Source organism: Melanostigma gelatinosum (assembly GCF_949748355.1).
Source record: "Melanostigma gelatinosum genome assembly, chromosome: 12".
Lineage (NCBI taxonomy): Eukaryota > Metazoa > Chordata > Actinopteri > Perciformes > Zoarcidae > Melanostigma > Melanostigma gelatinosum.
Window position 1 is genome coordinate 8,932,761 of NC_136645.1, and position 27,454 is coordinate 8,960,214.

The following is a 27,454-nucleotide window of genomic DNA, read 5'->3' on the forward strand; positions in this document are numbered from 1 at the left end:
ACCTAATTTATTTGGTAAATAAAATGTACCGTCCCGCTAGTTTCTCTGCTTGCAGATAGCTGCGTCTTGCTGCGTCAGGTTCTTCATTTAGTTCACCAACTCCTGTGAAAAATATTGTCTGTTTAATTTTGCTAAATGTTTGACTCCTCTTCTTCACCAGCTAAAGGGATTGTAGGTATTTGGGGATTTTATCCATCCTGATACAGCTTCAGCAGTCATCAGCTGTTATTTTATTTTTACCTTTTGGAGCCTTTTATGTTTTGTTGTAAATATTTCAACTGAAAATAGACAGAGTTTTAAGCGCACTTGTTTAGAATGTATGTTATTTTAGCATCTGTCAAATTATTCTGATGGCATAGGTTGTTGTAGAAAACAATCCCAACAAAAGTTGGTACAGTCTTTGTGCAGCTTTATTAAGCTCATTTATTCTCTGCTGTGTCTTTTTGAATACCGCCACGAGGAAGCACAAAGAAAGAAAATGATCAATCCTACACACAGGAGCTTTAAATATGGTCAGCTACAGAACTGAAATCAAACATAAATATATAAATACCTGCAAAAAACAGCATTCATGGAGGAGCGAAGACTCGAACTCAGCAGTGTTAGCTATGCAAATATAGCTTTATCAACTGACATCTTGTATGTCAAGTTTGCATGTTGTTTGCCTTGACTAAAGAAATGTATTTCTTGAATTTGGTTAGAGGCATACAGGACTTTATATGTAATTTTGCTAAGCCATGAACGTCTAATAAACTTAATTTAAGACGTCTGCTTAATCAATATTCCCTGTTTTCCAATGAAGCACATTTCTCTCTGCGCCGCTCTCTCTGCCTCACATATTTTCATTTTCTCTCGTCTCAGTTTCTCATTAACACTGCTGCCCTGTTGGCTCCTCACCTCGTCTGTTCCCCCCTTTGTGCACCTACAGAGCCACTTTTCTTTTCCTTTGCTCGATTCAGCCCCCCTCAACCCCTCTCATACACAATGTGTCAGATATATGAAGGTAATGGGGAGCGGGAGACATCCAATTAAAAGCACAATGCATTATTATTTCGCAGCTCCCCCTCTCTGTCGTCTCCTAAAACCCTTCAGATTATATAACAGCTCAGTGTCACCGGAGCCAGCCTTTGGAGGACAAGGGGGTCTTCGCCGATGATGCAGCTCAGCGACTCTGGACTTTCCCCAGCAGCTTGCCAACTACCCCTCACTCCTCCTCCTCCTCCTCCTCCTCCTTCCTCTCTTTGCCATATCCACCCACCAGCCCACCCTCTCCCTGCCTTCCTAACACACGCATACACTCAATCACGAATGCACAGGGATTGCAGCAACAGCAGCAGCACAGCGAGATGGAGATCTCCGCTGCGCGTGTGAGTGCCTATTCCCGGTGAGTGCGGGGACAAGAGCGAATGCGTGTCAGTGATGCTTGAATGAGGTGTATAAGGGAGAAGAGAGCAGAGTAAAAGACAGAAGGGGAATATCAGTGAGGACCCAATGAGGTTTTGAGGCAATGTCTTTCTGCTTTTTTCCCTCTCCCATCTCGATAACCTGAATCTTTGCCGGATGTGCCACAACTACTCCAGCTGTCATTGCACCGGCTGCCTCTCTCTCGGTCCTCCCGCAGCCAGTGAGAGCTGCTCCAGTGGCTGGACCGTACCCTGGCACCCACTGAATACATGGATGAACACTGGCTCTACAGGGGATCTGCGCTTTCTTGTCCTTTGCACCTCTGATCTGTCTATCAAGGTAAGAGTTCTGCTTCCTTTGGTGGAGTTCCACACATATTCAAAAGGTACTGCAAGAAGAGTGGCAGATGCATCTGCTCTGCCGGCTAGAATCTTAATTGAATCAAAGTGGCTATCAGACGCATGCACAAATTGTGATCAAATGTTGTTTAAGTCTTTTGGTTTGTGATGCTTGGATGCATTAGATATGGATACATTGGGGAGGGGGCATTTCTGCACCCAAGCATTGAAAGGTTAAATGAAAAATCAGGAAGACACGCCAAGGTTTTCCTTTACAGTTTAAAATGAAGATGAATGGTGATGTCATTTCAATTTTATTTATACGCTTATTAGAATGCGTGTCTCACCTTCGCAGCCTTTGCCAGACATGCAGTATTTATCTGATGATGCAGAGGCTGATTATCGAGTTTGCTGTGCTGAATTTTCTGAGGTTGATAATGAAGGATATTGATGGGCGCTCACTCATAGACTATTGTATATTGTGCTCTAAATCGACTGCTGGAATGATGATCATTTATTGGAAAACACCTCTCATATCAAGTGGCAGACTATATGACAAATTCATATTTGATGAGGGATGTGCTTCGCAAGGCGGAATTTCATAAAAGGTGTATTCAGACTTATCATGACTAATGACATGTGTGATCTGGGAAGCTCTAGGGTGCTGCATCATACAGAGCTGCACTTACATTTGCTCTCAGTCGTTGCCTCCCCGCCCCACCCCCACCACCCTGTCTCTCTGTCTCTGTCCCTCTCTTTTCATTCCTTGACGACTGAATTTACAGGAAACACAGACGGGGCACAGCCTTAAGGTGCCAACGAAAACTGTGGCTTGTCTATCTCAGCATCTTTTTCACTTATCAATCATCCCCTACATTACACCAGAGTCAATCATCAGAACGACCCGAGTACACATGTATGCCCATAGCTCAACCCCTCATTAATCAATGAACTCATCAGGGTGATGCGTTACAAATGTAAGCTCTGAAGTGTTAGAGACAGTTTTCGCCATTATCTTATACAAAAAAGCGGCCCACGCTAGCAGGAAAGCATATGATCACACAGAAAACCATGAATGCTCTTCTTTATATCAGCCTCTCCAAACTTACTCTTCCCAAGGATCCATTTCACAGCCAGTGCTCTCATCCAGGGAATTGAGGGATGGGAACCTTTTAAAACCTCTCGCTATTCCCCATAACAGAAAGTGCTGATACATCTTTTAAGCCAATGTCATAAAGCAAACTTTCACAGGTGTAGCCGGCAGCCCGGTTGGATACAGAGAGCTCTGAAAGGCTGCTGGAATAAGATGGTGTGTCTGTATATGTGTGTTTCTCTGTGTGTGCACGTGACTGTGGAGGTCTTAAAACTGGCTGGGATTATTTTTCAAAAATTTAACAAACGACGATATAAAAATCTGGGACTAGGGCTTACATTGTCGCAAGAAGAGGAGCCCAATGGTGTGTTGAGAAAAAGATCACTGCAACGCGGAGAAGTGTGGTAGCCGGAACCTATACAGTACAAAGGCATTATGACTACGCACGCACACGGCCTTATGGATTGGACAAAGGCAGCGATCTCGTCCTTTGCATTGTGCTTAGTTGGTGCAATGTCACACTCTGTAATGTATGCAAATAACAGGAAGAAAATGCCTCATACAAAATACATTGCACAGCAACAATGAATACAGTGGACTACATGGGGGGGGGGGGGGGGTGATGAGCTCAGCATAAAAGCGTTTACCTTGTGATAAACACTTGTTTTAGCACATGTCACTAAAATCACGAACACCCCGTGTGCTTGATGCTCTGTTTGTATTGATGGTGCAGTGGAGGTTACGATGTTAGACGCCAATTACTTACCCATTAATGAGAGTGGCTAGACAGTGTTATCCTATGTATATATCCTACAGATGCACTTCAGTAATTATTGCGTTGATGCAGACTGTCAAGGATGTAAGGCGATCAAAGCAAAGCCGCCTCTTTCGCTCTGCTTTGCGATGGGGCATAAATCATGAGTCAGCAGTGTTGTAGGGCTGCTATTGCCTGGAAAATGGATCCCAACCTCCATATTAACGTTCTTTACAAACAACCACATTCCTACATCATTGTGGTCATATTAAAATCAATCATGATACTGTAGTGAAAGGTGTTTTTTTTTTCCCCATGCAGCATTTTAGCGTGATGAACTGAAGGGCAATTGGAACAGACAACATGGTCCGCCTGGGTACATAAGGAGATTTCAGAGGATTATTTTGCAATTTTAGCGTCAATGCATTATTCATAATCCTTTGGATGGCTGAGGCCAAATCAGGGAAGGACCTCAGGTTATTAGCAGAGATATAGCTTGCTTTGAAAAGAGGAGGAAGAGGAGATAGAAGACGTTGAGGCGAAGAAGATTCTCGCTCACCATCTGAGTATATTCATGTGTCATGTCGGTCTCTCTCTCGCCGTATTTGTGTGTATCTGACTTCCAACTAAAACTCGTTGAAGAGCTTTTCTTGATTCCCTTTGTGTGAATTACCATTTAGTTGCTTTACATGCTTTACATGACTGCACAAGAAATTGTACTCGCTTAGAGCAGACTTCCTGCAGATGTGATTACCTTTTCAGTGGCGTGAGATTGGTATTTGTGAGAGTGAAATAAAAGGATCTCATTTGAATCAGCCTTGAACAAATTTCTTTTTATCCATAAAACCGCTTCTGACAAACAAGTTGCGCTAAAATCAAAGTGCATACCAAGCTATGTTTCAGAACAAATACCACCCCCAATAAAATCCAGCTGCTCCAATTTCCAAAACAACTGCATGCACAATTCATGACACAGCATACCATATTGTTCGTGTGTAATGAGGTTGAGCTGGTTGCTTGTTTGTTTTTTTTCTCATCTGGCACTCAATGCATTGCAGTGAATGAAGTGACACTAGAAGCTGTTGGCATGCAGTTGTTCTCCAGCATTAATAGGAACCAAGATGAAACCTAGTTGCCTCTAAATATATTCCATTTCATCAACAGTTTGCGCTGAGGGGTTGGTTACAGTGGACAGTCTGTAAAGTCTAACACATGGCAAGATTCCCAAGAAATACAACCTCATGCTTTTTATTATCTGTGTGTGTGTTTGTGTGTGTGAGTGTAGGCGCATGTGTCTGTGTTTGTGCACACGCTCCATAAGATGCTGGCAAATGCCTCACTTTGAAGAGGCGACAGCAAGGCACACACACTAATACACACACATGCAAGTGCCCATATGCTTGTATGTACCCACACCAAAAAAGAAGGAACAAACAGTTTTCCCATCATTAAAAAGTGTCTTCTTATCACAGTGAGTTACTCGTCCTTTCGTAAGAACTTTTACACGGTTAGTCATTACATCGCTGGACCTCGACCCGCGCTGCAGATGTAGATCAACTGCAGATCACAAATAAACATGAATCTTATCCACACATGTTTTTCCTTCTACTAATCCAATCGTGAAAACTGACAGTAAGGAAATGTCTCTTCAGTATAAATTTCCCCACCAGAACAATCACATTGATGGATTTACAACGTCTCCGAATGATAAAACATGATTACTTTCAGAGAAGCAGCGACACCATGAATATCTTGCTTTTTTGTGTGGTAATAAATGATTCATTGGAGTTTATTTATCGCATGCTGTCTTGTCAACTGAAAATGATTAACCAGCTCTTTCTGATGTTTCCTTTCAACCACATCAGACATCATTTAATTTCCGCGTGCTGCTTGATATGTGCTCAAGCTATGAACTGTGTGAGTCAGAAAATGCAATATTTCTCATTAGATCATCATATGGAGCTTAATTAGAAACTCTGCATGGGGAGTGACTACAGTAGCAAGCTGTTGTATTATGAATGTCATTTTTAGCGCCTTTATGTGATCAAAGCCGGTTGGGATTTAACACTTTTTGGAGACTTTAACCCGTTTCTCATTTACAAAGTTATTTCAGTTTTTTCCTCAAGATGCTCTTACTAAAAATTTGTAACTATCAGTAATCTGTAAACATTTAAAATCCAAGGTCAGTTCAGTCAGCCAACTCACGTGGAACAGATTTATTATGTAATCGCAGAGTATGTACAGACTTTATAATTGGTGTCTGGCTCTGACCTCGTCACTCCGCTCTGCACAGCAGAGATTGGGGAGTGAAGATAATAAATTTCCCCCAAGGGAGTTTAGACTCGGAGCCTACAGGTGCATACGGGTGGAGGAGTCCATCCCCAGCTATTATGTATCGTCTAGTATGTGTGGGCCACAGAAGCTGTGTGGTCATTTCCTCTGCCAGGGACATCAGACCACAAGAGGAATATATTATATACTAAACACCTTTTACTCGTGGGCCAACCACCCCACAGCTATTTCTTAACAAAACACCTCCTATATTTGTGGCGATCACACAATCGAACAATCTAAACGCACAAGGAGATGAGCACAAGTGTTTGGATACACGGGAAACTTGAGGTTGCCAATGAGAGCAGCTGAGTGTACCCGTACGGAGCAGAGAACAGGAGCCATTTAGATGTAATTATGATATGAAGCTCAGTAAAGCGAGCTGTAACAGAGACCCATTTGTTTGAGCTGTAATGTTTCCCCAATGTATCGCTGAATAGGATCTGTGTTGATCAAATGTAAATGGGACTCTCCTTTCTGCAACAGAGGAGTTTCCCATTAAGCCAAGAGATTGGTCTGTGTGCAAGACCACAGTGTGTTTAAATCACTTCAGCTCATGTACGCTGTTACCCCCTAAGAAAGATTGGAGTCTCCGGCGATCCAAGGAAACCCCTCAAACAACATGAGCCGAGGGGGAAATAAGCCACAAAACCAATTGAGCCCAAAACACTTAATACTGAAACATGAGCATTGCAATTTCACAACAACATAAATCACGACCTAAATGAGTCATAATGCATTTGTAAAACAAGAGCTAAAAGAAAATATAGCAGCCAGCAGATTTAGCAGTAGTAGTTTAATGGTATTGTCATGCACGCGGACATCTCACCACATAAACTCACATTAAACATGTTGAGATAGCAGGCAAACACTTGATGAGGTAACGCAGTGATCTGGCATCTAGATAGTAATCACAAGTAGCATCAGAGCTGTGTCCCATGCTTGAGGTGTGTATTATTTTAGATTGACAACTGTCATAAGTCACTAAACAGAGTTTCTGAATGTTGGCGGTAGGAGCAAGGAGTGTAGCACAAACACAATTATTATTCCAAAAATAAGCAAATTCTCTGACTTTTGGCAGGCAAGCTTATGGAAACTACCGTACAGTACATTTGAAATGGGAATGCGGCATGGGGAAAAACATAATATTAATGTGCGTGACTAGATACAAGTTTAGATGCATACATAATTGTGCAGAGTACTGATTGGTTATTGTTTTTATCTTTGTTGTGTCGTGATTTCCAAGGCTTAACTTTGACACATATCACCATGTGTATGCCAAAAGTTTGGATCCTTGATTTTGATATTGGATCACAGATTGTGTCTTTGATAAAGGTTTATAAAATGTTAATATGGTTATTATTGTCCCAAGGCTAATTAGTTGTAGTCTATTACTGCTATGATTATAGATCGTATTCCTTCCAAACTAGATAAAAGAGTAACACACATGCTCTTTTCTCTTTTTCAGAAAATATGGTGAGCAAAGAAGACACCAAATGCACTATCTCAAATTCCGATGAATCAGATTCAGAGACAGGCCCATCACACAGCCTCGATGCACAGTCTGAACCAGAATCCGGCAAACAGCAGGTAAAGAAGAGAAACAAGGCCTTACAAGTGCGTTTTAAGGATATCTGTGAAGCTCAGAATGAGTTTCGAGGAAAACGCTCCAGATCCATTTCCTGCAAAGTGACACAGAGAAAGTACATGACCATGCCTGCCAGACGCTCTATTCCAAACGTGACCAAGAGCACTGGTGTCCAGACCTCGCCAGACCTCACGAAGCGATACAAGACTTTCCCTTTCGAGAGGAAAAAAGGACATACATTTAAACATACTGCTATGGTGGAAGATTATAAAGGACAAAACAATGGTTTTTTGAGTGATATAAAGACAGGAGGAGAGGATGGACAACCTATCGGGGAGTCCGCCAAGTACATGGGTAAGATTGTGGGCCAGACAAAGGCATTGCTTCACCACACTGATGACAGCAGTGATACAGAGGATTTGCTTTCCAGTGCCAACTGCGTGGATGGACCTTCTTGTCCAGACGCTTCACATTTCCCGGAAGTGTGCCATCCGGTCAGCCCTGCTTCCAAAAAGGAGACAGCGTACCAGGGTTGTGGTACAAGGACCAAACACAAAGGATTACCCAAAGAAGACATGGGAGCTGGCACTTCTTCAAAGCGCCAGCTGGCTAACACAGAGTTTTCACAGAGCAAGTCAAAGGGTATGGGCCCTGTTACATGGAACTCTTTGACACAGGTGGAGTCTTTAGGAAGCCCGTCTGTGAGCTGTAAACGGAAAAAGGGTACACAGCTAAACGAACAGCAGTCACAGACACTTCCCCATAGTGCCAAATGCTCTGTGCAGTCACAAGGGCAGTGTCGGATAAGGCATGCGTCAGCCTCCTCTAAACTCCAGCAAACAGTTGGCGGGGATGAGGGCTTTCCTCCAAGAGACACAGGAGCCCCAGGCATGAGGAGCAGCCAGCAGATAATGCCCTTATCTGGAGACAAGGATATCAAAGCACAGCTGCAGGCCATGGAAAACCTCATCAGCTCGAGCCAGGAGACCATCAAAGTCCTACTCGGAGTTATTCAGGAGCTAGAGAAAGGTGAAGCGCAGAGAGAGGGGTGAGTAGAGTCAGCTTTACAGTGCAGACTTTTATACATGTAACTAAACATACTATTTACTTTATCCACACATGCACATATCAGTGTGCTGTCAGGAAAAAGCATAATGACTTTACAGTTTGTCTGTGATTTCTCCTCCAGATAAAGTCAGGCATAAGGAGGATTGTTTAAAACCTGTATGGTTGTCTGGCTGCTGGGGTTTCTTTCCTCTTCAGATTTCTTTGTTTCAGATCCGTGTTCCCAGATTTGAGCAATTAACTAAAGTGCAATTTTATAATGAGTAATTACCATGTTTTCCTAAACTACAAAGATAAGAACTTAGCTGTAAACTATACAGACAGGATCCTTTAACAAAAAAACAAAGAAAGTACAGCCGAGTTGGCTGGGAGTGGCATCATTTTAGCCGGGTTTTGCCTCATAACTGAAGAATTGGACAATAAGAAATGTTGACCAGATGATGGCACGAGATAAAAGGTCAGGGGATTAAATATTGCTACTTCATCCTCTGTTTACCTGTAAAGTACCTGTAAAGTAGGGATGCGCCGATCACTTTTTGGGCCGATAACGATACCCGAGTATGCAGAGTATCGAACAGATAAATGCTTGAACAATAAAGTGTATATCTCACTGTGTGGTAGGAAATGAAAATATTGTATGTGTGAGCCAACATCAGGCTTGACAATCTTCTCAGTACTCAAGCCATGTCCACAGCCAGACTCCTGCAGTGCTATTGAAAGAATCAAAAATACTCTAAAACCCATAGCAACACAAAGCAAATTGTATTTAAGTCTTCCATATCCAGGGGAGAACAAGGCACCCCAGTGTGGCTCTGTGGAACGTGGTTGTAAAGGCCCAATTAGTGCAGCCTCATAACACTTTGCCTTTCATCTCCACAAAACCTTGCCTGCTATAGCGCCCACACTGTGTTGTGCCCTCCACAGTACGTTCCCCTTCCCATTTTTGCATGGGTGGACAGTCGGAAAACCATCTTTAAGACTACACTTTGAGGTCAACCCAATTAAAAGCCTTCATGTTCTCACCAGGAATAAATAGATGATGCCAAGTGTATCTTAAGCCACTGACATTAACATACATGCAGTGACAACAGGATAAAGGCAACCCATGGTAAAGCAATATACACATTGGGCCTCATGCAAGAAGCACTCGTACGGACAGATTCATTCTTAAGTGGCTTCTACGAGTGATTTCGGAGAACTTGCCGCCAATTTTCTAGTTTTTTAATTTTCTCTTCGGTATGTCATGGCTAACTTACTTCTTTTGGATTTCTTGGCGTGTCGTGGCCTTGGAAGAGAGCTAGTCTTTTCACGTGCAGGTTTATTCGCTGTGCTGGAGAACATCCTGCATTGCAATGCCTGACATCACCTATTATGGCATGTATTCTTTTGTCCATCTCCATAGAGACAGAGACTTCTGCTTGACCCTCTTCCATTGCAATCATTGATCGCCTTGCTGTGGCGAGGTTTTCATTGTGGAACTATTTCCACTTTATTTCAGTGACAGTACGACCCTCAGGTAACACGGCATTAACAGCTCGTTATTTGTTCCCATTTCTTGGCTTTAGCAGGTCCCTTAAGTTATTTCTGCTGCCGCTGATTTTCCTTTATGTATCTCATTCTTTGGTGCCATTTTCATGAATGAACACGTCTGGACAAATGGGACAGGACTCATAGCCTTCTATGGTACGACTGGGGCTCATTTAAGCACAGGTGGCATTCATCATGTTTACGATGGTCATTTACACATTTATCTGAAGTTTGCTGAATCCGTTGTGGCTAACTCATTTGACCCCAACGTACAAAGAAAGTAACAGAAAGTGAAGCTGAGAATACGATTATGTTCTTGCATGAGGCCCATTGTTCATATGACGGCATTCATGATTTCAATATCCCAATTCTTAATTTTTGATGATTTTACTTGCTCTCCCTCACATGTCCCAGGAGTCAGTTACAAACAAGAAAAATATGTCCTGCAAAAGTACAACAGTGCAACTCAAAAATAATGCATGTGCTTGTCATCTGTTTCCCATCTCTGATGAAGTCACACGAAATGGATCAATGCCATCCTGCAAAAAGCAACAACAAACAATGCATTTGCTTGTCAGCTGTTTCACATTTGTTCAAGTATTCCAAACCTAAGCGTCAGTGACACTTGACAAGTTTGATGTTAGTCACTGGTGATAACACAGTTCCTCCTTCTTTCTTTCTCAAACACAGCATAACTGAATCGATCTTCAAACCTTGACCAGCTTGTGTGCATTACATATAGTGTACAATGTTTTTTGCTCAAAGTGGTTTTAAGATAACAATAACACAGTTGCACACAGACTATTTATCATTTTTAATTTAATTTAAAATAATGTCTGCTCAGTCTGTTTACTATAGACAAAACATGTGCATAGCATAAGATGACATACTCACCCCCATATTTAAAGCATGCCGCATCTGAATGTCGTTTTTGATCACAGGTTATCAGTAAAAACAAAATGATATGCAGTGCTACAGGCAGAGCAGCAGCCACTTAGGAAGGGGGTGTTGACAGTAAAAGCGGAATGACGAGGGCAGGACATATCCCAGGACAGCTGACGTGGGCAGACAACACCGCAGTGAATCTGTGCCAACAGCCGGCTTAGTGAAGGAATATCGGAGGGGCAGGTTTTTTTGTCCATGATGCATCTATGAAATCATATTCTGTGACATTCTGTGCTTTTTAATATTGTGTCACTTAAGTGGTTCATGAGCATTTTAACCTGAATGGGAAAAGGAAGTGTTTTTTTTTTTTTTGTGCTGGGTACACGCGGTGATTATGAATTTAGGTTAATACGCTTTGATTATTAGAGCGGAGCTCTTTAAATTACAAAGGTGTGCAAGAAAATCCAGGCAGCAGCACAGCACTAGTGTGGCTCTGGCCTGTGCTGTGTAGTGAGTTACTGTTCTTGCTCGCAGCTGCTCAGAGAGACTTCATTTGGGAACAGGGCAGGATGGATGAACTTGTTGACCTTGAGCTCCCATCAGCGTTTTCGATCCACGCGCTGTTCTGTCTCCCCCTCCAGTGAGATCACCTCTCGTGTCATGGCCCCTCCACGTGACAGCGAATAATTACATGTGCAGCTCTAACACAGCCCCTCCCTTCATCCCTAGACCACTGCAGCCGTGACTTATTGCTTGCAGACTTATTGCGCAAATAATACACGGACCTGCATGCTTGTGTAATCTCAAATTAGGAAACATGCATAGAATGTTCCGACAAAGCCATTGTTTTTTTAATATGTCGTCTTTAACATGTGTACGCATAAATCTCCGTTGGTCCTTTGCAGAGGTCTTTCAACATAACAAATTGCAACTCTTGTACAGTAAAGACAACAGGCCCTCTGGGCTGTGTTCCTATGCCATAAACAGAGCAGACACAATTTGTCTTGCTGATTGCTTTTTTCTGTATCCTTGACGTTCATTATGACTGAAGCAAATTGAGTTGGATGAGAAATAAAAAAGATGTACAGTATAGCGCAAAGAGTAAACGTATTGATTCCTCACTACACATGATTCATGCAGCATTTAGTTGCTATACTTACTTCGAATTGCCTATAGAATTGAGACACAACGCATTTTATAACTATGTCGCGGCAAAGCGAGGTAATCCTGTTATGTAAAATCAGCAAGTCTGCACACTTGATTAACCAAATCTGAGAGAACTGCAGGATCAGAGCCCCTGCTGCATTTTCAACTGTTAGGAATGAACAACACTGGGTGAAAACCAAGCTGAACAGATTTTGGCTGATAGCTGATGCCCACAGGTGTTGAAAAATGGAAGCTCAAGCCTGTCACTGGAGATCACACGTATCTTTTTATCTCTCTGTTCACAGGCTCACCTACCGAACAGGACAAGACACAGCAAATTGTGACACTTGTCGAAACAGCGCATGCATCATTTACAGGTGGGCCCTTTTACACAATCATTAATATCTGTTTCATAAATGCTGCATTAAATGCTTTTCTGTATGATCATTTGGTTCAGTGTGAAAGGGGGATGGTTACAAGGGGTGTTTGGTGCAGTGATGCTTTTCTGTGCAGAATCATGAAACCATCATCTAAAATCATTTAAAATCATGAAATCATTTTTAAATCTAAAAAATCTAAAAATCTAAAAATCTAAAAAAAATCATTTAAAATCATGAAACCATCTACAGTGTGTTTTTCTACAGTACAGTGGATGATGAAAAATAATTATTCTGCGGAATGTGTGGCTGTAATAAATAAATAATCATACAGCCGTAGGAAGTGAATTAGATAAGATGGGAAATATAACCTGTCGCGAAGTACGAGGATCTACAATTTCATCACATTCCATTAAACTCAATTATCTGTTAAGAAACAAAGGTTGGATGAACTCACTGGATTTATGTCACAGCGGCTTTGTGTGACGTAAGTGTTGCTGAACAATGGCTCTGAAGCAGGTGGGAAATACGCTAAAGCTATAACCGTGTGCCATTTCTCACTTCACTCCGAAAGCCTCTACTGCCGAACCCGCTTGTTACCTTGTTCTTTAAAACAGGAAGCAGACAGCTGTTTGGAAAATACTCTCCAGGCAATATGCTTTGTACAGTGGGACTTCTGGATTGTTTTCGTAAACGTTGTATCCCTACTGAATATGAAAGTTTGCAATATGCTGCATTACAATAAAGGTTTGGTTTTAACAGCAATACAATCAGAGCTGATGCCATTTTAAATGGTCTTGAAAGAATTTCAGTGATTTCAAACATCTTGAATATTCTAAAGTCATGATGGTACTTAACTGTGAACATTTCCGTGCAAAGAAAGGGAAACTGCCCTGTCCTGGACACGTTTTTTCAGGATTTTTGGTTCATGTAATATTTTCTACAAGATGCCTCCTCTCTCTTCTCCCTTGACGAGTGCATTGTGTCAAAATGACCCAGATTGTGGTGTGAAAACAATACTGGAATTTGAAAGCAGGGTACTCATTTTGTATTAGACACAGGGGGATAAGAAAGCATTGGGCCTCACAGATTTGTTCTTAATCAAGTGTCGCATGACAAGTCATGTCATGAGACTCATGTAGCAATAGTCTGCATTTCTCTACAGAAGGAAAAAAACGGACTTTGATTTGAAATTATAATGCCTTAATCTGCATTTTGAGTTTAAACAAAAAATAATAATTCTCACACTCCAAAGCTGCCGGTTTGATGGAAGTTACTGCCCAGGGGAACCTCCTCTGTTGCACCCGGCATTTACAATGAGTCATATCCCCTTGGCCGCCATCCATCATGCTTTGCTCTAGCAAGACCCTTTTTGGCAATTTAATTCATGTCAAACCGTTATTTATTTATATGCTCAGATGACGGATGAAGTCAAATATTCTAATTTCTGGGTCCCGTAACACTGACTAATTTGTTGTTATTTTTTAAACCTAGGCCTTAAAGCTCCTCGATTATGCTAATGATGAAATAATGAACATGCAACAGGTAGTGGTTTATCACGTTACAACTTCAAGCAATTATTCTAGTGAGCCTCAGGGGGGAAAAGTTAGAGAGATTTCAAATTAAAATAGTCTTGCATGATCCCATTGACATCCCAATACACCTCACATTGGAGACTTGGACGACATATATTCCCTGATCTGGGCCGCACACTAATCAATACCTACTGGATATGAACACCAGAAATGACTCAGACATGAGCCGCTGGCTCGCCTAAGGAGCACGACTGAACTAAAAGGTCGATTGTTGGTGCTTCCAAACAGGAGCTTTGGTCTGATGTTGGTCTGAGTTGAAGCAAAAAAAGAAACAAAAGCGTTTCCTTCATCAATATCTCTCCAAAACCACAGCAGGATAGCGGAGACAGAGTACTGCAGAGCGACAGCTACTCTTACCACTGCAAGACAGAGAGCAGCTGTGTCATCAATAAAACTGGAAAACAGATTTAAGCCTCTCCTGAATGATCCTGAGAATAAGATTCACCAACCGAAGGCAAAAGGAAGATCACCACTACTCAGCAAGAGCTGAAAACTGACTCCACACTGCCTAGAAAGGCAAAACAAACATACCTGAATCTGATTCTGCTATCAGAGACACTGACGCGTCAGGAGGAGGAATTTTAAGGCCTGTTACAACAAGTCCTCCTACCCACACAACACGTTGGTGGTTTGTTCCTACCCTCCAATGTGACCCACAGGAGCGTTTCCTAAATGAGTGTCCCTAACGGTGGCCGGAGATCCATACATCCTCAGAACTAAACGTGGTTAACGTTGTGAATCGGATGCAGCTTGGATAGGTGTGGGCAATGAAATACTTAGTTGGGTTAAAATAGGAATGTTACGTAACGTATGCTACGTCCATAAGTCTCGAAATAATCATCACCACTACTGCCACTAAAGGTTGCCGCCTAGCAATTAGTGTAAATATGGGTCGTAGTAAGCTGCTTGTACAAACACGCTATGGGGTTTGTTTTTGGGGGAGGACAGTGTCTCCTGATGACCTGGTATGGTGTGAGTTCACCTAAATAAAATGAAGCTGTTCACCTACTATATCCAACATAAAGATGTTGTGGTAAAAAAAGCCAAGGTTAGTAAATTGAGTGAATAGCATCCCATATCTCACAGACAAATGGTATGATAATTATACAGTAGAGCAGGGGATGAGATGTTGACACTGCAAGCTGACATTCAGCTGAAGTCCAGGGCTCATGGACAGTTTTCCCAGAGAGGAAAAGTACCCAAACATGAGGACATGTGATACCTTCTTGACTGCATTATTCGGCTCTACTCATTTATGTGAGTCAGCCTTTTCCCACATGAAGAACATTACGTCCAAACACCGTTCCACCATGACCGATGATCATTTGAAGTCTGCTTGAGGCGGATACCAGCAGCTACTGTCCGGACTATGCAACTCTGGCCAATCCCATTCAGTGCAAGTCATCAGAGTAAGGTAATGACCAAAAATGTACAGAATTGTATTGTGCCATAAGGGTTCATGCAGTTATGCAAGGTACGCCAACATATATTGTAAATATAAAGTGCACTCACTATATATATATGTATAAATAGATCTTCAGCATTTTTTATGTAGGTAGATCATTTTGACTTGGTCATTTTAAAAGTAGCTCGCAAGCCGAACAAGTGTGGGCACCCCTGCAGTAGATGATTAGATTCTGAAAGCAAACAGAGTGAGTAGCTTGATCAAAATGTGTACTGCTCCTGTGTTACGGCCCGAATACTGCAGTGTGTAGGTCAATCGGTGTCCCTATTGATTACACAAGCCTTTTCTTTGATTTGTTTCCATGTGTTTAGCCATGATTGTAAGTCAGTGTGCTATTCAATCCGAGGGTTTCAGCAGAGTGTAAGAATATTTATTACTGCAAATTAGTGGTATGGTAATAGGTAAAGGGTATTTATTATCTGTCATGTGATTTTGACTGGACCTCTTGTTTAATAATGTCCTACTGCAGATAAATGTGGCAACAGGGTGCATGCGGGTTTAATTTAACTGAGAAGCAACCATTATAGATTTAACAGCAACATAATTCGCACGACTGAAGCAATAAACCCACTGCGTAGAGGAGCAAAGAAAAGTCCCAAAGCCCTTAGCTGAGTTTCTCTTTTTCTACCTCACTGATCTTATCTTCTGCCAACTCTGTATGTCGGTGAAGCAGCTTGGCTTAATTAACAAACTATGACCAATTTCTGGTGGCAAAAGAACAGCCCCCAGTCTGTTGTCAGCAAAGCAAAGCATGTGGTATGCTAATAAAATCACATTGAAGACGCACTGTGCTGAGTTCTAATAAGAAGAAGGAAGATTATCATTTTGTCTGTGATACATGTTGTTCATTTCAGATCACCCAGTTGGTTTTTAAGTCAGTGACTAGAGCAGAGTCTCTTTGCAAGCCAGGGTAGTGCACTGTCACGCTCCTATCTATTTCTGCCAGAGCAATCGTCATCAATATCTTCAATTCTGCTGTTTAGTATTCTTCAGCTGCACAAAAAAAAAACGAAAAGCATTACCTTATTGTTTACCTCTGCTCTTGGTTTCAGAAGTTATTTTTACTGTCACAGCCAGCTCACCTCAACACCAGCAGCCCTGTTATTATAATAGTCTATTAATACAGAGAGTTAAACTACTTATAGGGCAGCGGTAATTACCTTGATGGTCAAACCACTCTGCGTGACACCTTGAATAGGAGGCAGCGATGCGAATTAAAGCCTAGAAAGGCAAGTTTGGATGAGAAGTTACCCCTCAAGGTTAGACGACTGCGTGCTGCGCAACTGTAACCATGATTAGCGGCCGCCGAGATGTAGCACTTCATTTCAGAGCAGTCCAGCATCTCCAGTATGGCCGATAAATTCAGGACATGAGTAGTTGCTGAGCTCCGGTAGTCAATCTATAGGTCTTATCCAGACTTCAGCTCTACCCACCCTCCGGTTTACTGCAGCATCTCATACATCACTGCAACAAATAGGGCGTACATATGGCAAGTAAACGAGAGAGAAAGAGCTAGAGAGGCTGAATGTAATGTCAATTAGGGGAATCACTATCATGACACTGTCCATTACATCAGGGGGAAAGGAATCCCTTAACTTCACCCACATTACAAAAGAAGAATAATTCTCACCTATATCTCTCGTGGTGTCTAGTAATGCAGATTGTTTCAGGTTTTACTTTGTTACTGAGAAATCAGAGTGGTAGCGAATTCAAAATGCTTCATTGCAAGGCAAGGCAAGGCAAGTTTATTTGTATAGCACATTTCAACAACAAGGTAATTCAAAGGGCTTCACATAAAACCATTAAAAGCATCAAAACATAAGGCAAAAGAAAAGGAGATTTAAAAACAATTAAAGAAACAGTGTAAGAAATAAAATTCAGTAGTAAAAAGTAAAGGAGATTTAAAACATACATTGAAACAATAATCGATGTCTCCCTGAGACATTGCGCTGCACGCAATCAACCATACACTGCTGCAATTCTGCAATTACTCGCACACAAACCACGTCTGGAAAAGATCTCTGCCGATCTGCGTTTTATAGTGTACGCCTTGCAGCATTGCAACATGCAAAACATTCAACTCAAAGACGGAGATAGTATGACGGGACTACATCAGTCTTCTGCTCTTGTTATCTACATTTCAAACAAGTAGTTCAAACAAGACACACAAGAGCATCCAAAGCAAATTAAATGCGGCCTGCCACTGAGTCAACCTGGAGTATACAGCGGGAAGCCCAGTTTAACAAACGTACTCAGATCAAAGCATTAAAGGATTGTATTCCTATGATGCTGTGTTGAATAAAAACCAGCATTTGAATCAAAGAATGCAATGTAGTTGTTTCCAATTTGGAACTAACAATGACTTTGAAAAACAGTTAAGTTCAGGGAAAGCAATATGATGAGACGCAAGAGCTAATTAGCACTTGTATCACATGCTGAGATGCTGGAGCTGTCTTTTTTATTTTATGGTGAACAATTGTCAAGATTGCTTCCTCTGTTTTGTTCTCATTAATGAGTTTGGGGTTTTTCTTTGTGTGTCTGTAAAGCAGAAGGCTGTGTAATAGACCACAGCAATGGCGTTTTACCGGTATATCTGACATGACGGGAAGAATTCAGCATCTGATCAAGATAACCTGCGGGAAGTATCTGCTTCAACCTTTGCCTGTCAGTGTGGGAAATAACTGTCCGTCTCTAGCGATTCATTCTACTCTGCCCTGTCATAGTTCTGAAGATGTTACACTATACTGGGCGCGAGCCACTCATCTTGTCAAGTGGAGAGTTTGAACTTTGAATGTCCAAAGGGGAAATCACCGGAGGAGAAATTACTTTGGTGCCGGCAGCGGAAAGAACAGAGAAAAGTGGCGAGCAAGGTATACACTGCTGAATGAATAGAGTGTGCCGTGCTAAAAAGACATCTCACAGCAGCATGAATCCCTCCCAGGAGCAACAATCATTGAATGGTGCTCAGCGCACCACGACCACAGACAAACAAACGGCTCGCCACTGATCACAGCAACAGCTACTCACACTGCACAGCTAAAAAGATGATTAATCTGCTTTGCTGAATGAAGCAGTCTCCAGCTGCTTCAATCTGTTGTTGCACAGAGATGATCTTAGATATTGGGCTTTTCTTCGCTGAAGCACCTGCTCCCCAGTGTCACCCGCATCGTACAGTGCTGCCCTTGGCTTCCCACCGTGGCATTTGTCCACAGCGTACAGTAATTGCAGTGATCTGCCAACTGATGAATTGCCTAATCATTGCTGAGGCTATTCTGTGTTGCACTGTGCTGCTGTGATTCTGCTCTGCTTTTTGTCAAGTCAACATTCTTTAAAACAGCAGTTGTAAACTTGCAGGGTTTTTTTTTTTTTTAACGCAAAACAAAAGATGCATATAGAGATAACAGCTGGAGCAAATGAAACAATTGATGATATAAATCAGAGATGTGTGCTTCACATACTGCAAGAAACAGCAGTTCTGTCAAAATAAAGGCTTTAGTCTAATCAAAATTTTTTATTTGAAGTGGAAATAAGGAAAAAGCACGTAGGAAAATGAGAAAAGCACTGAATAATAAGAGGTTTTGTTTTGATACAGCGAAACATGCTTGAAAATGCCTTTTTATATCAATAATGAGGAGTTTCAAGCAGCCACGGGCTCTTGCACATCTCTGACTTGCTTTTCATATCATCGAGTGTATTGATTGATTGTAAGTCCGAGCCTGCCAAACTACGTACTATCCAGCCCTCCACGCGGATTCTCCCCTGAAGGCTTTAACAGAGCTCTGTTCTTAACCGACACTTATCTTAAGGGTGAGGACAGCTCCCAGGATTCATTGTCACTTTTGAGTACAGCATATCCTTCAGCGAACTAATTACACTACCCATCAAAGCCGTTACCCTATCGGGCCGAGCTTTGTGCCTTAACGTCTATTTGTGTGCCGGCAGACAAGGAGAGGACTACATGTTTGACCTTAACATGTCAGACGTCATCTCTTTCAGCAGCTTCACTCCCCTCCACCTTTAATCCCTCCAGAGTTTGCGTGACAGAAATAAGCTTTGTAAATCGTAGTATTCACAGTGCTTTTAAAAATGCAGTGTGTTGAGTAACGTTGGCAATGATCAAAATAAATGAAATGAGGATGAATCAAAAAAAAATGCCCCAAAACCAAAAAGCAACGGAACATTTCATCATCAGGTACGGTTTGTTGAGGAGTGTCACTTTGGCAGGCGCATAGCAGATGATTCATTCTCTTCTCTTTCCACTCGGGATGCTTCCACAATTCATTGCATACCCCAGGAATAAATACATTAACAGATCACTACGAATCAATAGCAATAAAGTGAAGGGAGATGGTGTATAATAATGCATTCATCCCTTGTTTGAATACAGGCAGTTATTCAGGATATGCTTGGCCTCTCAGTGGTTTCATTTGGAAGGGATTAAGCCCTACATTTATTCTCTGGTCTGAGCGATTTAATCGGCGAGAGAGTTCAACTACGGTGCCGGGAACCAAATCAGACGATGACCAGCCTGGGATTATGCTGGCGGGTATGGAGGTCTGATGTCAGGAGCAACCCACATTCTGGCTCTTTATTTATACAAATATAATCTATGCAGGAAAAGCCCTTTGACTGCAGCCATAAAAAATACAGACATGACGCAAAGGAACTCTATTACTCAGAGGAGTCTCTGAAATGTGGATATGTGCTGCTAGAGATATGTGCTGCCAGGGTGTCCGTCAGTGCATTTGAACGGTTTGCCTCCCTCCCAGCCTCCATCTGGACATCAGCGGATTACTAATATAAAAAATAAGTTCAAAAACTGAGTCAGAAATGCCCCAGCTTTCAAAAAGATAAATGGCTAACTTTAAAAACCTACAGATGAACGCATTTGATTTTAAGTTCATGAATCTACTGTCAAATCCTTGTTTTTAAGGTAAAATACTGAACTGAAAAAGGTCAATTATGTAAAACTCTGCCTCTTATGCTTGTGTTACAGTGTCGAGCTGGACTTCAAACTGCAGGAGGACAAGCTACAGCTCCTGATGAAGAGGCTTTGCACCCTGGACAGCCAACAATGTCCCGCTCTCCCTTACTCCAATGAAGTATTCACATCCACCCCGAAACGCAAATCCAAGACAGAGTCCAAAAAGCATGCTCGCTGGAAACTCTGGTTCCTTTGACTGAAACATGAAGGCTTCGCAAACAGCCTTTTTCCTGGGCAAATGAATACCCCTGTTATTCTCGAAATGGACGAGAGGATTTTCAGAGGGAGCAATCATCACAGGAGGATGGATAACAGCAGAAAGCAGTTCATTTGGGGGCGCTGGGTTGAGACTGCACATTAAGTCAGCTGGGGGACCGCAGAGACAAAAAAAACATTTTAGATTCCGTCAAACCTTTTTCTGGCATGTTCGCTGAAGAGGATGGACACACACCTGCAAAAACTAGGTGAGCTTTGGGATACATATATGTCTCTTAGCTGCGCAAAGATGAGTGTGTTTGTATCTAGTGAAATCCAACTCATAGATTATATGTATGACTTTTTATTGCCTTCTCCAATGCAATGCACTTTTGGTCTTCTTCCCCTTAGAGCATATTGCTTGGCAACAAGAGGAGGCGCCACGCGGAGGGCCTTTTATGAGTGAAGCTATTATCTTTGAATGGACATCAGCCCCACCTCCAGCAAAGCACAAACATTTGACTATTGACAGGAACATGCGTGAAAGACTGAAACGCCGTGCAACACATGGCAGTGTGTCAGCGCTATTCTTATGACCCGTCTATTCTCTCTTCTTCCTCATTATCTGTTAGCATCCTGCTCAGTTTGTGCGTCCGACTGAACGTCTGCCTGCCTTGGTTCATGACTCCTGTTTCCTCCCTCTCTTTGTAACTCTGTCCCTTTTATCTCTCTCTGTCCTTCTTTCTAACTCTCCATTTAGCTCACTGTGCAACCAAACGACGAGCCAGCCAACTTTGCCTCAGTCATCCTGTCCTTTCTGTTGGCTACACTGTCACGTAACATTCAGAATTTATATTTCAGAATATCTGAATCTTTTGAGCAAAGTACTGTGAAATGAAATTTCTAAAAATATATACGTTTGGGGCCCCTTCTGTTGAAGCAGGTACAATTGTTGAAAGTGTTCTGGGTTAGGTAGAATTATTTTTAACAACACACTGTATATGTATATACTTCTAAGGCAGAATATTTTCTATGATAACTTATAAAGGGTTTTATTTCGTTTTGAATTTCAAACAAAATGCAAAGGCTATTTTGACATTTCTCTTTTGAGTTCTTTAAGAGTTTGCCTTGCCTCAGAGTCACAGATTGTGTCACAGCAAAGCTCTGATGTGAAGTCTTGAACCTAATCTACTTCGAAGTCATTTATTTCATGCTAGGTTAGCTAACATTTGAAGTGTCATTTTTTTATATATTGATTTATCTTGCCATTCAACCGCGAGTTCCAGCTTGTAAAAATATTTTTTTTATTTTGCAGAATTACAGAACACCAAACATCTGCTTAGCCACCCACATCAACAATAGAAGGGCTATATACAGTGCTAATGGAGTACGGTAGCACTCTTACAGCAGAGACTTGTAGAGAATTGTAGCCAGCTTTGGTTAAGTTTAAAAAAACACACGCTGTTACAAAGCAGGTATTTACTTTAAGTGATTTTATAACAGCAGCTCGTATGTAGATTATGGTACTGTATGTCTGAGAAATGTCAGGAAGACTCATACTGGCCTCCCATCGTTAGACTAGGCAGTAGATAACATTATTCAGGTCACCAATTTCCATGCAAAGATCTGTACCTTGAGAAAGTGCAATTTAGTGATTATGTGCAATATTATGCATTTTTCTACTGTTTCTACATCACAAATAAAACATTTTCAACTAAAAAAGGGATCTGATGCGCTCCTATGTCTGTTGAAAGCTAGAGGCATTAGAGTTGCGAAGTGAGACGAAGAAAAAGTTCCATTCATCTTTCCCATAGTCAATGATGGCCGACGTGACTCACAGTTGGAGTCCTCCTACAGCTTCGATTGACATGAAACTTCCCCAGTTGACTCATCAGTACAAAAGATTAACAGGCATGTTAGAAAATATCAGTTTCTTAGATAAGTTAAAGCTACAGAAGTTAACTAACACTCCCAAGCTTCATTTCGCTAAGAAACCTCCAATGATCTCAACTTAAAAAAAGTTGAGATCATTGGGTTGTAGGCCTGGCAGTTGTAGGCCTGGCAGAGATCAGAGCTGCAGTTGGACAGGATGAAGTCTCGCAGAGATGGACAGACAGACAGACACCGTCAGCTTCTATTTGCTGACGGTGGGCGGGAGGCATGTAATCCCTCATGCTTGTCAGGAAGGCACCTAGAAAGCCGAATCATTGAAGAGAACAGAAAACAGGCTTTGAAAGAAAGAAAATAACAACCTTCTCTTTTTTTGTCAGAGCAATCAACTGACTGCACAAACCGAGTGATTCATTCATGAGAAGCATCGGACGGGGGTCAAAGGTTGAGGGAAATGCATCATTACCTGTCTCATCCTCATGCTGGATGCACAGCAAAGCATCAAAGCACTGAATGGCTGAACTCTGGGCTGCACTTGCGCCTGACAAAGAAATTGGCTCATTGCTCACACCTTCATACAACAGCCCCCTTGGAAGCTTGGGGTTGTCTCGCCATCTAAAACAGTTGAAATGCATTCATACTATACACCTCCTTTTTATAGATGCAATTATAAGCACACAGTACCATTTTACATGTACAGTGCCTGAAACTATCCGGGTGAAAGATGATAATCGATGCTGCTTTTTGCTATTAGCGTCATGACACCCGCTGTGCTCCATTGAATAATTGAAAGCTTTACTAATTACTATGAAACAGGTTTTTCCATCAGCTGTATGAGTTCACATATGATGTTCAGGGTGATCATCAAAGAATTAATATTTTGTGCAGATCATAGACATAAAGAGAATATCAACTAAGAGATAGTACTTGCGACAGTAATGTGTAAAAAGAATGTGCACAGTGAAGGTGTAATAGCCTGAAATGTTCGTTAAAGGAATGGTTTGATATTTAGGGAGATACACATGATGTATGTCAATTAAATACGAGGTGTCCCTTAGCAGCTGGTTAGCTTAGCTTAGCATAAAGAGTGGAAGCAGGGGGAAACAGTTTGCCTGTCCAGGGTTAACAATATCTAGTCAAACAACAAGTGTTACCTTTACACAACAAATGAGACAAAAACATGTTCATTTGTGAGCTTTAGAGGTGGAGGCAGATTTTGTAACTTTTGGACAGTTCCAGGCTGCTTTCTCCCCCCGGCCTCCAGTCTCTTGACTGTTCATATTAAACAGACAGATATTACAGTGGTATCGATCACTCATCCAACTCTCCGCCAGAAAGCAATTAAGCGTATTTCCCATGATATTGCACTGTTGCATTAAACCATACAGTTTTATCAAAATGTCTTAAAATTATTAACTTTCCAGCATTTGATAGAATTTTCTGTCATGTATGTCATCTGATGGGTGTAGGTTTAGTTCTGATGTGTGTGTGTGTGTGTAGGAGAGAGCTATGCAAAAGTAATTTGATTGCTTTTATTGTGTGTATGTCCCTCCATTTGAGTATCTCTATATTTAGCCAATGTCGTTGCCTCCTCACTTTGTCATACCACCCAGCAGGGTTATCTCTCAGCCAACATCTTTCATTATTTCTTCTCTCCTCCTGTTGTTTTTACCCTCCAGGCCTCTCTTTTTCTGCACGCCCATATTCCTCACCCCGACCTGCGCTCCTCCAAAATGCCTGCATGTCATTTAAAGCTGAAACTCAAACCAAAACAGAAGTCGTCTGTCACTGACTTCAATGTTTTGTTTAAAAAACTGTTTTCTAATAGTGTTGGGCTGTGATTGGCTAGTGCCATTTATGACACATAAAGTGGGGGAAAAAAAGGAAATCATTCTACTTTCCAGTCGCATGAGGGGAGAAAAATCTCACACGGCAAAAGTGTCTTTTAAAACTAAAAACCTCAGTAATGCTGTGACTTGTGGTTTGCAATGAATGTTAGCGGCACATGTCTACATCATGCTGTTAAGCATGTGTTAACAACACAGTGGAACTTTTCCTGAGGCGAAAAGCATAGTGAACTCAGTAGACATGTTTGTTAGGTGGTTTGAGCAGACACTTTGAGCCTACAGCAGCCTTTCATTCAGCTTACATCTGGATTTGTTGAATACCTAATGAATGTATCTTGTGCCAAAAACAGGGATACAGGTTAACGTAACAAAAAAAAAGCATAATATCCCAAAAAATATTGCTTCAGTTCAAGCAGATGCATAAATATCAAGATTGTTCTCCCTTTGTTTCCTCATTATGAGAGGAGAATGTCAAAACTACAATGAAATGCGCAACAAAGAGTCACAGAAAGCACTTATCCACACATGAACACGCACAGGCCTTCCTCTGCTATATTTAATTCATGCTGACTGAACAGACTGTCCAAATGATGCTGCACTTTGTTTATTGATGTGTCCTTTGACAGAAAAAGAACAAAGGATGCGACACAGTTGCAGCTCTTTCATCTACAGTCATATAATGCCAGATGTTGCAGGCTGTGCTTATGTGCCATATGCCCAGCTGCAAATATTTGATCTTTTTTACCTTGTCCATTAAGCATTCATTCTACAATCCTACCTAGAATACTGCAGCAGCTGTATTCTGGGTGCTGCTCCAAACGGATTCAAGTTTGAAAGTAAAACACAAAGTTTTGAGCAGTACTGCAGCATTTGAAAAGTCAGTATTGGACCGACGTCTAAACGCACACAGATTCTGAAGAAGCTTAGAGGTCCTCAGCATGGACAGGCTTCTTCTCACAGGCCACTCATAGTGTTACTCATGTAATGGGTTTAGGCCGTGCGGTTAGCTGTTGGATGAGGTGATTATATCGTTCTTTTGCTTCACTCGAGGACAGTCCCCAGTTCCTAATTGGTCAGAGAGCAGACAACAAGGGAAGAGACGTCTCTCTCTCTCTTTCTCTTGTCTCCCCTCCGTCCCTCCCTTACTACTTCCCCAGTTTCCACTCATTTACCTAATCTTGTTTTATACCCTTGTCGACAGGCGCAGGATTCAGGCGGTAAAATAGAGTGCAGTAGAGATAACTTGCATGGCAGGGCCGCAGTCATTTAATGGGAACAGATGTTTCCCCTGCTAGAGTGACAGCAGATCCTTCTCCGGCTCCCTGAAGGGTGGAGCGGACACATTACAGATGGCTGTTGTGCCTGTGGTCATCATTACTAAGGCCCAGGTTTGGACTGTGCTCCAGTCCTGTTGAAGATGTGAAAGCAGTGATGGTCAAGAAGAAAATTACATGAAAGACCTTTGGCTCAAACCCTCGAAACAAAAGCAAAATGAAAGTGTGTGAGAGTTAGAGGAGAAATGAGAGTGAAGTGTGAGGGTGGGTGTCCATGTCGTCATTTTTCTGTGTATGAGATTCTGTGGACATTTGAGCTTCAGTCTGTACAGTGAGGCAGCAGACACTGATCAACCGGGCATTGCACGACAAACAGAGGCAAAAAGCATTAACACTCCCGGAGAGAGAGGGAGAGTATTCTTCTCTTCCTTGTCTCTGTCTGTGTCTTCGCAGTCCAAATATGAATCGCTCTCCATAACTAAACTGGCTCAGATTGAATTCTTCCATTTTCTGTCATGCAGAAACGAGGATTAGTTTCATCAGGTCTTTGCTTTTGCATAATGCTTGTAATTCGAGTTGTCAGCTGTGCTCTGTAGGTCAACATCACACCACATTTACCTGTCTGTACCTCTGCGAGTCAAACGTTTTATTTTCCTCCCCTTCACTATGTTAAGACAAATATCAAGGTTTGAAAAATTCAACATTTTTATTTGAAGCTGTTGGTAGTATTTGGATCTTTTTCTTTTCACCGTCAAAGCGCTAAGCAATGCAATTCAGGTGCCAATCAAAAACCATACGCATGACACAACATACACTAGAAAGATTAAAAAGAGTCACATGGTTATCGATTAACATCAAGTACAAGAAGATCCTTAACTGTAAATCCTGTGGCTCCTGGTGAGGACAATGGAGCAAATCTGTTTTGAAGTTGTAGGCTTGGTTGTTGTGGAGGTGTTTTGCATGTACAAAGGGAGACTGGGAGATTTAATTAGTAAAAGCGTATTCTGCTCTGTATTTCCCATGTGTGTATTTTTTCTTGTATTTCTTACAGCTAGAGTTAACGGTCCAGCAACCAAATCTTACATGCCAATAGTTCTCATCGGCTTTCATATTGCTCAGAGAGCTCTGAAGGAATACTTTTGTCTTTTTGCGTAGCTTATATGCTGGTCATCCATAACATTACAAATGTTCATTTTCTGTTTTTTTGCTACAATGTATTCATTTGGCCACATACATCCGTGTCAAACTGAACCCACATTCTCACGTTAATAATCCACAACTCTTAGTTATTTGCTCACCACACATTAAACGAAACCATGTTTCAGCAGATGCACAGGCAAAAAATTAATCTTTTGCTCGATGGAGCCCTTTTTTTCTGAGAACTGTGAGAGTGGAGCTGAAAGACGAGTACAATGATGGGTCTACTATAAACCTGTACTGACAACTGACACCTCCAAAGTCAAAAAGCAGCGCCACACTGATTGTACGCTATGTTCTCGCTCTGAACTTCGCAATAAGCAAATGTACAATTTATGTGCATAATAAATGCAAGATCACTCCTGGTTTTGGGAAAGAAAAGCCGTCATATTGGTAAGAGGATGTGCCAATTGGAAAGGTCACAACTGTCTATAGAGAACAAATGGGGCCGGTAATCGTTTTCCCTTTCCAGGCTTCTAGGCGCATAAAAGACCAGGTG

General features: G+C 41.7%; 1 protein-coding gene across 1 annotated transcript; it reads left to right on the top strand.

Moving 5' to 3' along the window:
* Positions 1-1,634: 1,634 nt before the first annotated feature.
* insyn2ab (inhibitory synaptic factor 2Ab) lies at positions 1,635-22,386 on the top strand. The gene is made up of 4 exons (XM_079279750.1): positions 1,635-1,743; positions 7,389-8,556; positions 12,437-12,508; positions 20,565-22,386. Exons 2-4 carry the CDS (start codon positions 7,394-7,396, stop codon positions 20,746-20,748), a joined length of 1,419 nt encoding a protein of 472 aa, XP_079135876.1. The 5' UTR covers positions 1,635-1,743; positions 7,389-7,393; the 3' UTR covers positions 20,749-22,386.
* Positions 22,387-27,454: the final 5,068 nt, after the last annotated feature.